We start from the raw sequence: 14,393 nt of genomic DNA, 5'->3' as shown, positions 1-14,393 counted from the left end.
TTGCGCTTGATGATGCCGCACCTTTAGTCGCATACACACACACACACACACACACACACACACGTTTTCTGATGCTGATTCAGAATGAGAAGAGGAACTGACAGCATTTAGTAGTTTCCTGCCAAGTGTGCAGAAAGTCTGGGTCAGGTTCACACACACACTCACACACACACACACACACACACAAAACTGCATCCGTACACCCCCGCGCACGCGCCTCTCGATTACATCTTTGTCAACTGACAAAATCATGACGAAGGCCAGTGGAAAAGAAAATCGAGTCATTGTAGAATTGAGTTTTCCAATCTCCACAAAGAAGCGGTTTTCCAGCGTCCTCAAGGATTCTTATATAAAGGTGATCGAGCACCTGTCTGACAGTATGAAGGACATCAATAGCAGCAGCTTTACAGAAGACCAAACTGTACATCTTAAACATGAAGGCGTGTGTGTGTTTTCTGCTTGTGTGTGTGTTGGCAGCGCAGGCTGAGGAGTCGCCGAAGATCCTCACGCTCAGCAAAGTCATGAATGAACTCAAGAAGATTCAGCAGGGGCTGGTAAGTTCATTTATCAGACTTATTCTGGAGCAATCTGCATTATTATTATTATAATTATGATATTATTATTAATAATAATAATAATAATTATTATTATTATTATTATTATTATAATTATAATAATAATAATTATTATTATTATTATTATTATTATTATTACTATTATTATTATTATTATTATACACCATTTTTAATCTGATTTCTCTTTCTCTTTCAAAAAGACGAATTCAGACATGACTTGGTTCAACTCTCCAGCCACCAATGATTTGAAGGTAAGACACTAAATTGGAAGGTGCATGTTAAATATGATGCTTTTAAAGGGGTAGTTCACAACAAAATGAAGATCAGTTCATGTGGTTTTGAACATGGGCTCAAAAAAATGACATTTTCTGTTCGTTTATTATTTAAACTGAGCTGAAACAACACAATTCTTGATTTATTTGTACAACTTATTTGTTTTATGTTCGATTCACTTTGATTGCTGGCACCAATTGACTTCCATAATAATTCCTATGGAAGTCAATGGGTGCCAGCTATCAGCATTCTTCAAAATATCTTCATTTGTGTTCAACCTAAGAAACCTGCACTCAAAAAAATTACGTTTGCTGTTTGTTTATCATTTAAATTGAGCTGAAACAATGCAATTCTTGAGTAGTTGTTGTTGTTGTTTTGGGATAACTTAATTGTTTTAAGTTCAATCCACTTTGATTTGTAAAAGCTATTGATTTAACTTAACTTGACACAAATCGATTGTGTAAAACCAGCATTTTTACAGTGCTTTTAAGATTTTTCCTTTTGTTGAACACAAAGAAAGATATTTTGAAGAACGTTTTCTGCTGGCATCAATTGACCTCCATAATAATTCCTATTAAAGTCAATGGGTGCCAGCTATCAGCATTCTTCAAAATATCTTCATTTATGTTCAACCTATGAAAGAAGCTCAAATAGGTTTTGAACAAGCACTCAAAAAATACATTTGCTGTTTGTTTATTTTCAAAATTGGGCTGAAACAACACAATTCTTGAGTTTTGTTTTGGGACAACTTAATTGTTTTACGTTCAATCCACTTCAATTTGTAAAAACTAATAGGCTAACTTAAATCCTTCATGTTGTCCCAAAACAAATAGATTGTATGGAGCCCAGCATTTTTACAGTGCTTTTAGGACTTGTTCTTCTGCTGAACATAAACAAATATATTTTGAAGAATGTTTAATAATAATTCCTATGAAAGTCAATGGGTGCCAGCTATTAGCATTCTTCAAAGTATCTTCATTTGTGTTCAACCTAAAAAAGAAGCTCAAATAAGTTTTAAACATGCACTCAAAAACTTAAGTTTGCTGTTTGTGATTTAAATTGAGCTAAAACAACAAAATTCTTGTTTTTTTTTTGGGCCAACTTAATTGTTTTATATTCGATCCACTTCAATTAGCAAAAACTAACAGGTTAACTTAATTCCTTTACATTGTCCCAACATAAATTGATTGTATAGAACTTTTGCTTTTGAGATTCTTTCTTCTGCTGAGCACAAAGATATTTTGAAGAATCCTTCCTACTGGCACCAATTGACTTCCATAATAATTCCTATAGAAGTCAAAGGGTGCCAGCTATCAGCATTCTTCAAAATATCTTCATTTGTGTTCAACCCTAAGAAACAAGCTCAAATAGGTTTTGACTGATTGAAAGGTCAGCAAATGATTGTAACACTTTAGTTTAAATAACAATTCACTTCATTTACAACTGGCTTTTTAGCTGCTTATTATTAAGGTATTAACTAGTTTCTATTTTCGATCCCTAACCATGCACAATACCTAAACAAATACTGTTAATTAGCAGCTAATTATTAGTTCACAGAGCAAAAAGTCTTAGCTGATGGTTTGTTAATAGCGTGAATTTTACATTCAATTAAAGTGTGACCATTAATGGATGAGCTGTCCCTTTAAGAGAGCAATTTGCACATAACAATTGTGCTTTAATAACAATACAGTGATTTACGCATGACTCAGTGATAAAGCAAACGCATTAATATCCTGAAACAGCCCACTGTTATGAGAACAGCCGGGTTTCTCATCAACATATAGCTGCGATTCTTATTAAATCTGCACTTTTCCTACCAAACACCTTCTTGTTTTGTAATTGCAGCCCTCCTTTTTAGATTTAAAGTCATTTTGTGCGAGACGCTCAGGAGAGAGTGTGCTTCGTTTAGCAGAAATCTGATGAGTAATACTGTATACGACAGATCTGGCCTATTTTCTTTGCAAATATAACTGCTGTGTTTCTTACACTTTCTCCTCTCCTCCACGTTATTATTATGAATGCATTTTTAGCTTACATGTGTCGCTGGATGACTTTGCGATGGTTCAGTTTCTGTACAGCCTCAAGCAGAAGTTTGGAAAACATTTCGGGTTTGGTGTGGAAAGCAGAAGAGTTTCCTCGTAGTTTCTGTGAAAACCGAGCAGAAGGGAAATTTAGAGACGAGATGTGCAGATGATTTCTGCATTCAGACAGGAAGAGAGAGAGAGAAAGCACTACTTTCTGACTGAAAAAAATATATTTGCACAAAAAAACAGGCAATAATGTGTAAAAAAACAAAAACAAGGAGTAAATTAGTTAGCCCACCCTCTAAACATGTTTAATTTGATAAAAACTAAACCAACGTTGGGTTTGTTTACATAAAAAATAACAGTTAATCTTGCATTTCACACCAAAAACAAGAGTTAAATATTGCCGTTTGTTTCAGAATGTTCAGAAAACATTTAAGTAACATTTGCAGAACGATACAAACGCATCTAGTAAAAATCCTGGGCTGTTTTAACCCAATGTTGGGTCAAATATGAAAGAAATGTTGGGATAAACGAAATGTAATTTAAAGTTAATGTAAAATATTATCCCAATGGATGGGTTTGTCCACATTTGACCCAATGTTGGGTTAAAACAACCCACCGTTTTTACAGTGCACGCTCTTAGCACTTTAGGTGTAAGAAAAGCACAGAATAAATAAATGTATTATTATTATGATTATTATTATTAACATAATGGTGGGTTGTTTTAACCGAATATTGGGTCAAATATGAAAATACCAAATGTTGGAATAAACAAAATGTAATTTAAATTGAATGTAAAAATTTATCCCAATAAATAAGTTTGTCCACATTTGACCCAATTTTGGGTTAAAACAACCCAGAATTTTTACAGTGCATGCTCTTAGTGTGTAAGAAAAGTGCGGTTTAAAAATAAAAATCATTATTATAAGTATTATTATTATTATTATATTTAAAATGCACTATTACTATTATTATTATTATTATTATTAATAATAATAATAATAATATTAAACGCTGTGTTGTTTTAATCCAAATTTAGGTTGAATGTAACTAAAAACAATATTTGGTTGAAACTACACTTTTTAACCCAATGGTTGGCTTTGTCCATATTTGACCCAACATTGTATTACAAACAACCCAGCATTTTTACAGTGCACGCTCTTAGCGCTTTGGGAGTAAGAAAGTTGGGTTGAACAAACACAACAATGTTTTTTTTTATTGTTAAATTTAAATGACACTTTATAACTCAATGATTGGGTTTGTCCATATTTGACCCAACATTGGGTTCCAAACAAACCAGCATTCTTTTATAATCATAATAATAACAATGCATTTTATTTATATTGTGCTTTTCTTACACTGTAAAAATGGTGGGTTGTTTGTAACCCAATATTGGGTCAAATATGAAGAAACCCAAATGTTGGGATAAACAAAGTGTAATTTAAAGTTAATTAATAAAAATTAACCCAATGTTGTGTTTGTCCTTATATTCAACCCAACTTTGGGTTAAATCAATGCAGCATTATTAAATAATAATAATAATAATTCTAATAATAATAATAATGTTAATCTTATTTATACTAAGCTTTTCTTACACTCAAATCTCTAATAGTGTGCACTGTAAAATGCTGGGTTGTTTTAACCCAAATGTTGGATCAAATATGAAAAAAAAACAAATGTTGGGATAATCAAAGTGTAATTTAAATGTAATTAAAAAAAGCAATGTTGTGTTTGTTCTTAAATTCAACCCAACTCTGGGTTAAAACAACACAGCTTTATTATTATTATTATTATTATTATTATTATTATTATTATTATTATTATTATTATTATTATTATTATTATTATTATTATTATTATTATTATGCATGTTGTTTATACTGTGCTATAAATGCTAAGAGAAAAATGCAAGGTTGCTTTAACCCAACATTGGGTCAAATGTGGACAAACTCAACCGATGCTCCCTTTTTCTTTGTAGATAATCAAGATGTACACATTTAGATGTTGTGAGGATATGGATAGATGTCAGGGAATGTTAGAAAAAAGCATGCTTTAAACGTTTTGTCTTGTTTGTTCCGGCAGGACTGCTGTGTTGCCTCTGCTCTGGAGTGTTTCAGGTCTAAAGTGGTCCACCTGTCAGTTTCTAATCCTAACCTAAAGAAGGCGCAGAACTTTGTCTCTAAAGAGCTGCGCAAATCATTCATTGTAAGTGTGTGTTTTTTACAAGAAGCAGCAGAGAAGTGCATGTACACAAATCAGATATGGGAAATGCTCATTAATGCTCTTTATTGTCACAGGTGAAAAGTGTGTCCTGCACACCACAAGAGACACAGGTGAGCACAAACAAACAAAAGCTGGAGATCTTTCATATAACTAACCTAATACTGAAACATCATAGCATGCATTTCTGACTTCTGACATGCTTCTTGTTTCAGAAAGCTCAGTGCAAATCATGCGATGCGTACACAATGGTCAACAGCCGAACGTTTGTGGACAACTTCAAAACTCTTCTGCAAAAGGTTAGTTTAACATTGCGTTTATAAATGTGCTCTAAAATGCTGGGTTGTTGGTCAGATATGGAATAACCCAATGTTTGGTTAATATTTTAAATTCAATTGTAAATCAATGGATGAGTTGGTCTATATTTGGCAACACTTTAGCTTGAGTAATAATTCAACACCATTCACTACACTGTGAAAATATACATAATAAAAGGTCATGACAACTTATTTTTTACGTTACTTTAACTTAATCTAAAAAGTTAATCCTGTTTCAACTTAATTTTTTAAGTTAAACAAATTGATGTTTTAATTAATGCAAGTTAAAATGATTTGTAAAGTTAAATTGGTTCAACTTAAAAATGTAAGTAAGCAACAGCAGCTTATTACCAGCTTCTTATTAAGATATGAACTGCTTATTAGCACTTATAAAGCATGCTCTTATTTTACATCCCTAATCCTACCCAATAACTAAACTTTAACAACAACTAATAGGCAGCTAATTAGTAGTTTATTGAGCTAAAAGTCTAAGTTGATGAGTAAATTACAGTAAAATAAAGTTTGAGCCTATATTTGACCCAAGGCTGGGTTACAGCAACCCAAAATTGTCAGAGTGTTTTCTAATATTACTTAGAAGGGAAAAAACAACATATAAAACTTTAAAAAATGGCAAATTCAATCAATTATGTAATAGTTTTCTTAATCCTTCATTCCTTTAGCTTAGTCTCTTTATTCATCAGTGGTCGCCACAGCGGAATGAACCGCCGCTTTCTTAAATCATGCAATAAATGATTGCTTTTTCCTCTTCTTTTTCACATTTTGGTGTGAAATGTAAAATACATGTTTCAAATGTTGGGCTTTTTGACCCATTATTGGGTCCAATATGAAAAAATCTAACAATGGGTTGACTTTTCAATTTCACTTTGTAGCCAAACAGTTGCTTTGTCAGTATTTGACCCAACGTTGGGTTACAATAACACAGTAAACATGTGCTGATTTTAAATAATCACATTATATCATGATAATGAACTTGCATATTATTGTTTTCAACAGTGTTGGGGAAAGTTACTTCAGAAAGTAATGCATTACAATATTGGGTTACTCCCTAAAGAAGTAACTAGTTGCATTACTTAGTTACTATTTATATAAGCAATGCGTTACGCTACTTTTGCATTACTTTTATTACCTGCATGAGGCTTGATCTCTTTCAGAACTTGTTTTTTTAATAGAGGAGCTCTGCAATTAACAACTCAGCGTATAACCCACACTTACATTCCCCTTACCTCCCCATCTGAGAACTTCCCAGAGCTATACTGTACATGTCGTACTTACAGATTATCGAAAGTTTAAAGCAATGTGTTTGCTACTTTTATTTGTTTTAAGTCAGGGGTGTCCAAACTCGGTCCTGGAGGGCCTGTGTCCCACAGAGTTTAGCTCCAACTTGCTTCAACACATCTGCCAGGACGATTCTAGTATATCAAGTAAGAGCTTGATTAGCTGATTCAGGTGTGTTTGATTAGGGTTAAAGCTAAACTCTCCAGGACACCGGCCCTCCAGGACCGAGTTTGGACACCCCAGTTTTAAGTAAAATCACTGTCCACTGAGACTATAATCCCCTTTTCCTTTTCTTTCATGCGTTCAAAATAATGAACACGTGTTTTTCATTGACTGCGTGTGACTACTTTAATTTTAATTCAGCAATTAATTTCTTTAGAAGCCAATCAATTAACTAAGAAGCAACTCAAGTTAAAAGTAACTCAAATATTACTACTTCAAAAGTAATGCACTACCATTCTCGTTAGCTCTCTAATATTATATTAATATTACTCGAATATTATTACGTATCTCGTGTTACTTGTAATGCGCTACACCCAACACTGGTTATTAATATTGTTAACTACTGATAGCAAATATACTATATTGGTAACACTGAAAACTACGAAAGCTTTTATTAATCTGAGCTGATGTAAATATTAAAGTTAATACGTAATAACTCATTAACTTAAAAAGTTGCAACGGTTTTAGTAAATTAATCTAAGAAGTAATAAAATTATGCAGTGTTTTTAACTAATATTAACATAGTAACTGTGATAAATGTTGCTATTTCTCACTTTTGCATTAACTAAATTGTTACTTATTGTAACTCAATGGTTAGCACTGTCACCTCACAGCAAGAAGGTCGCTGGTTCGAGTCCCGGCTGGATCATTTGGCATTTCTGGACAATTTAGTTCATCAATAGCGCATGTGTTTGGACTGTGAGGGAAACCGGAGCAAACCCACGCCGACACTGGGAGAACATACAAACTCCATATAGAAATGCCAACTGGCCCAGCCGAATCTCGAACCAGTGACCTTTGTGCTGTGAAGCCACAGTGCTAACCACTGTGCTGCCCCTTCAATACACTTAAATTTGTTTAAGTTAACTTAATCGATCTGTGTTTGGACAACATGATGGAATTGTTTGAAACCCAGCATTTCCTACGATAAATGTTGGGTCAAATATGAACAAATATGGGTTAAAATATGTCATGAAAAATTTATTGAATAAATTAACCCAATGTTAGCTTAGGAAAACCTAGCATTCTTTTATAGTGTTTCTGTTGTTTTCTTTGTTTATTGTAGCGATAAGGGCTTCAATCCTGTCATCATCGCGATAATACCATAATAACTTCACTATCATGAACATTTGAAGCCATCACACACTACAACCCAGCACCAACTACAACAATAACATTTTATCTAATTATTTAATTATTTAAAAACCCAAAATCTTAATCATCATTATCACAACATTAAATTAAAAGCGCTACAACCCAGCATTTTAGAGTCTATATTAGTCAAATTCACTGTGGTGTTTAACTACCAACCGGTACTTTGCTAAATCAATCATTATATATATTTAACAATCCATTTTTCCCCCTCTCCAGATCTATGCCAGTCAAGCGTAGAGACTAGAAGAGTCTGTGAAGGACAGTATGACACTACCCACCGCTCCTGCTATTTTATTTATTGATTATTTATTGACAATTTTGCTGTTTATTTAACTTTGGATATGTAAAATGAGTGTTCACGATGACACCGGAGTGTGTTTTGAGAAACTGAGCTCCTAAGCTTCTTTCAGTGGTCTGTTTTGCTGGGTTTTGCCGCCACCGTGTGGTGAAATCTCCTCACTGCAAAACCTTTTAATAATGCAAGGGTTTTGAGATCTTTTCCCTTTAGCAAGTATGCAAGAATTGTATTCTTCGCCACTCAGTTCAGATGTGTCATAGCTGATATTTAAGATGTATCTTCAAAAGAAGCAGATACACAATGTTTTTTTTATCTCACAATGAGATGCATGTATATTTATTTTTATATTAAAATATTTCTTAATGTTTACATCATGGCTGTTAGTGATTCCTGTCCAATCAAATCACACATAGAAGGTGAATCTCATCATAATGAACTCCCTCAAGACATGGGCGATTCATAATTGCAGCAAACTGTTTGGAAGCGTTAAAAGTGTCCAGGAAGATGTCCAAAATCTTTACATGCATTGACCCAGAGACTGTTTAGATGCATGTCACTGATGAGAAGATGACGGATGTTTACTGTATGATGACCAAAATGGCCTTAAACACCCAGCAGGCACAAGAAGTCATCATGATGTCAGATTGACATTGTACACCAATGTCATGGGGACGTTGCATTTTGTTTTGGAAATGAAAATCAGGTTGACATCAGAACCCAACGTCAGGCCAACATCAATGTCCAACCTAAAACCAACCAAATATCAACGTCTAATGATGTTACAGCTTGACATTGTGTGGACGTTTCCACTATGACGTCTATCAGATGTTGGATTTTGGTTGCCATACCTGACGAAAAAACGTCAGTATTTGACGTCAATATGACGTTAGTTTAAGATGTTGGCTCAACGTTGGATTTTGGTTACTTTCTAACAACCTAAAATTAACCAAATATCAACGTCATTTGAAGTCATTATTGGACATCAAAATAACATTGTCCTTAGATGCTGGCTAGACATCGAATTTTGGTCACCTGACATCACAACCTAAATCTAACCTAATATTAACGTCTTATGATGTTGCGTGCCTGCTGGGCAATAACTAAATGCACTACAGAATGTTACGTTTACACACATCCACAAATTACATGTAAATGCATCAATTTTTAACAGCATAATACTCACTACTCTGGAGTACTTTTGAAAGGTCTATGTTTTACTCTTAATACTTTGAGTAATCTTTACGACAGATGCTTTTACTCGCACTACATTTTTAGGCAAGTAATGGTACTTTTACTTGAGTATGATTTCTCTGTACTCTTTCCACCTCTGGTACTGGGTATGGTTATTTGGGTTCAGCATCAATATCGCAACGCACAAATCTTCAATAGTCACATCACAGGATCTGCAATGTCAAGTTGGGATTATAATAACCAGGCATCACAGGATGTGACTTGTGCATCATAAAGTTTAATCCTAATAGAGTGAAAGATTTTCATTTGGGTGTGTTTTTAAAAGCTGCGATTAAGATATTAAAGTAATTTAAACCAAAATAAACAGCAAAAATCAGTCCTTGTTTTAACGAATAGCCAAGTCAATAAAGGCTTTTAAATATTTTTTCCACATTATTTGAGTGCCTTGGCCTGATTTTAGCTGCTTATTCTGATGAATCCCTTGCCCAGATATTATTACCCCTGAGCACTTTTTGTTTGATTTTAGATTTTAGTTTAAACCAAAGTTACATTTAACAATGATGAACCATATTTAATTATTTATCATTTCTATGATGAAGACAACAGTGTTATTTTACATTTGATTAATATTGAATTTGGGTATATATATACATACATACATACATACATACATACATACATACATATATATATATATATATATGGTATATAAATGAAAAGAAACATATATATATATATATATATGGTATATAAATGAAAAGAAACATATATATATATATATATATATATATATATGGTATATAAATGAAAAGAAACATATATATATATATATATGGTATATAAATGAAAAGAAACATATATATATATATATATATATATATATATATATATATATGGTATATAAATGAAAAGAAACATATATATATATATATATATATATATATATGGTATATAAATGAAAAGAAACATATATATATATATATATATGGTATATAAATGAAAAGAAACATATATATATATATATGGTATATAAATGAAAAGAAACATATATATATATATATATATATATATATATATATATATATGGTATATAAATGAAAAGAAACATATATATATATATATATATATATGGTATATAAATGAAAAGAAACATATATATATATATATATATATATGGTATATAAATGAAAAGAAACATATATATATATATATGGTATATAAATGAAAAGAAACATATATATATATATATGGTATATAAATGAAAAGAAACATATATATATATATATGGTATATAAATGAAAAGAAACATATATATATATATATGGTATATAAATGAAAAGAAACATATATATATATATATGGTATATAAATGAAAAGAAACATATATATATATATATATGGTATATAAATGAAAAGAAACATATATATATATATATGGTATATAAATGAAAAGAAACATATATATATATATATGGTATATAAATGAAAAGAAACACATATATATATATATGGTATATAAATGAAAAGAAACATATATATATATATATATGGTATATAAATGAAAAGAAACATATATATATATATATGGTATATAAATGAAAAGAAACATATATATATATATATGGTATATAAATGAAAAGAAACATATATATATATATATGGTATATAAATGAAAAGAAACATATATATATATATGGTATATAAATGAAAAGAAACATATATATATATATATGGTATATAAATGAAAAGAAAAATATATATATATATATATATGGTATATAAATGAAAAGAAACATATATATATATATATGGTATATAAATGAAAAGAAACATATATATATATATATGGTATATAAATGAAAAGAAACATATATATATATATATGGTATATAAATGAAAAGAAACATATATATATATATATGGTATATAAATGAAAAGAAACATATATATATATATATATATGGTATATAATGAAAAGAAACATATATATATATATATGGTATATAAATGAAAAGAAACATATATATATATATGGTATATAAATGAAAAGAAACATATATATATATATATATATGGTATATAAATGAAAAGAAACATATATATATATATATATGGTATATAAATGAAAAGAAACATATATATATATATATATGGTATATAAATGAAAAGAAACATATATATATATATATGGTATATAAATGAAAAGAAACATATATATATATATATATATGGTATATAAATGAAAAGAAACATATATATATATATATATATATATATATAGTATATAAATAAAAAGAAATATATATATATATGGTATATAAATAAAAAAAAACATATATATATATATATATATATATATATATATATGGTATATAAATGAAAAGAAACATATATATATATATATGGTATATAAATGAAAAGAAACATATATATATATATGGTATATAAATGAAAAGAAACATATATATATATATATATATATATATATGGTATATAAATGAAAAGAAACATATATATATATATATATATATATATATATATATATATATATATATATATATATATATGGTATATAAATGAAAAGAAACATATATATATATATATGGTATATAAATGAAAAGAAACATATATATATATATATGGTATATAAATGAAAAGAAACATATATATATATATATGGTATATAAATGAAAAGAAACATATATATATATATATATGGTATATAAATGAAAAGAAACATATATATATATATATGGTATATAAATAAAAAGAAACATATATATATATATATGGTATATAAATGAAAAGAAACATATATATATATATATATGGTATATAAATGAAAAGAAACATATATATATATATATGGTATATAAATGAAAAGAAACATATATATATATATATATGGTATATAAATGAAAAGAAACATATATATATATATATATGGTATATAAATGAAAAGAAACATATATATATATATATATGGTATATAAATGAAAAGAAACATATATATATATATATGGTATATAAATGAAAAGAAACATATATATATATATATGGTATATAAATGAAAAGAAACATATATATATATATATGGTATATAAATGAAAAAAAATATATATATATATATATGGTATATAAATGAAAAGAAACATATATATATATATATGGTATATAAATGAAAAGAAACATATATATATATATATATGGTATATAAATGAAAAGAAACATATATATATATATATGGTATATAAATGAAAAGAAACATATATATATATATATGGTATATAAATGAAAAGAAACATATATATATATATATGGTATATAAATGAAAAGAAACATATATATATATATATGGTATATAAATGAAAAGAAACATATATATATATATATGGTATATAAATGAAAAGAAACATATATATATATATATGGTATATAAATGAAAAGAAACATATATATATATATATATGGTATATAAATGAAAGAAACATATATATATATATATGGTATATAAATGAAAAGAAACATATATATATATATATGGTATATAAATGAAAAGAAACATATATATATATATATATATAATATATAAATGAAAAGAAACATATATATATATATATGGTATATAAATGAAAAGAAACATATATATATATATATGGTATATAAATGAAAAGAAACATATATATATATATATGGTATATAAATGAAAAGAAACATATATATATATATATGGTATATAAATGAAAAGAAACATATATATATATATATATATGGTATATAAATGAAAAGAAACATATATATATATATATGGTATATAAATGAAAAGAAAAATATATATATATATGGTATATAAATGAAAAGAAACATATATATATATATATATGGTATATAAATGAAAAGAAACATATATATATATATATATGGTATATAAATGAAAAGAAACATATATATATATATATATGGTATATAAATGAAAAGAAACATATATATATATATATGGTATATAAATGAAAAGAAACATATATATATATATATATGGTATATAAATGAAAAGAAACATATATATATATATATATATATATGGTATATAAATGAAAAGAAACATATATATATATATGGTATATAAATGAAAAGAAACATATATATATATATATATATATATATATATATATATATGGTATATAAATGAAAAGAAACATATATATATATATATGGTATATAAATGAAAAGAAACATATATATATATATGGTATATAAATGAAAAGAAACATATATATATATATATATATATATATATATATATATATGGTATATAAATGAAAAGAAACATATATATATATATATATATATATATATATATATATATATATATATATATATATATATATATGGTATATAAATGAAAAGAAACATGTTATGAAGCGGACAGGAGACAGAGGTAAGGAAACGTTAGGGTGTTTATTAAATGACAACAAGGAGCACATGAAGGATAGCCAGGAGGATCAGGAATGATGTTGGGGTCTTTTCCTCCGTGGCTGGGTAACAGGAATACACGAGGATGGACAGCACACACCAGATACAGCTGACAGAGGATGACACAGACTTGGAAGGACTGGAAGACAGGACGATTCGGGTGGACCAGGAAGACTAAGAGGAATACAAAGAGAACAGGTAAGTAAAGCGTTTGTTTTAGCTGAGGATGACTACGCTGAGTGGTCGCTCAGTTGTCCGCTTTCGTCGAGACGAGCCCGGACAATGAGCGACTGGAGTGCTGTGCTTTTATCTGGTGCTCGTGAATGTGATGCAGCTGTGTGCTCAT

General features: G+C 28.4%; 1 protein-coding gene across 1 annotated transcript; it reads left to right on the top strand.

Annotated features, from left to right (window-relative positions):
- Window positions 1–433: 433 nt before the first annotated feature.
- il21 (interleukin 21) lies at window positions 434–8,663 on the top strand. Its single transcript, XM_056471916.1, has 6 exons — window positions 434–554; window positions 776–826; window positions 4,958–5,080; window positions 5,173–5,208; window positions 5,311–5,394; window positions 8,302–8,663. Exons 1-6 carry the CDS (start codon window positions 435–437, stop codon window positions 8,320–8,322), a joined length of 435 nt encoding a protein of 144 aa, XP_056327891.1. The 5' UTR covers window position 434; the 3' UTR covers window positions 8,323–8,663.
- The last annotated feature ends 5,730 nt before the right edge of the window (window positions 8,664–14,393 follow it).

This window comes from Danio aesculapii, chromosome 14 (genome assembly GCF_903798145.1).
Source record: "Danio aesculapii chromosome 14, fDanAes4.1, whole genome shotgun sequence".
NCBI classification, from domain to species: Eukaryota; Metazoa; Chordata; class Actinopteri; order Cypriniformes; family Danionidae; genus Danio; species Danio aesculapii.
The sequence above is the reverse complement of the archived record's forward strand: the minus strand, read 5'-3'. Positions and strand labels throughout refer to the sequence as shown.

What these genes read in the sequence shown, in the direction of transcription:
- il21 (XM_056471916.1), top strand. Translation starts at nt 435, where the DNA reads ATGAAGGCGTGTGTGTGTTTTCTGCTTGTGTGTGTGTTGGCAGCGCAG. An exon ending in AGAAGATTCAGCAGGGGCTG is followed by an intron (nt 555 to 775) that starts GTAAGTTCATTT and finishes TCTTTCAAAAAG; the next exon opens with ACGAATTCAGACATGACTTG. An exon ending in TCAAAACTCTTCTGCAAAAG is followed by an intron (nt 5,395 to 8,301) that starts GTTAGTTTAACA and finishes CCCCCTCTCCAG; the next exon opens with ATCTATGCCAGTCAAGCGTA.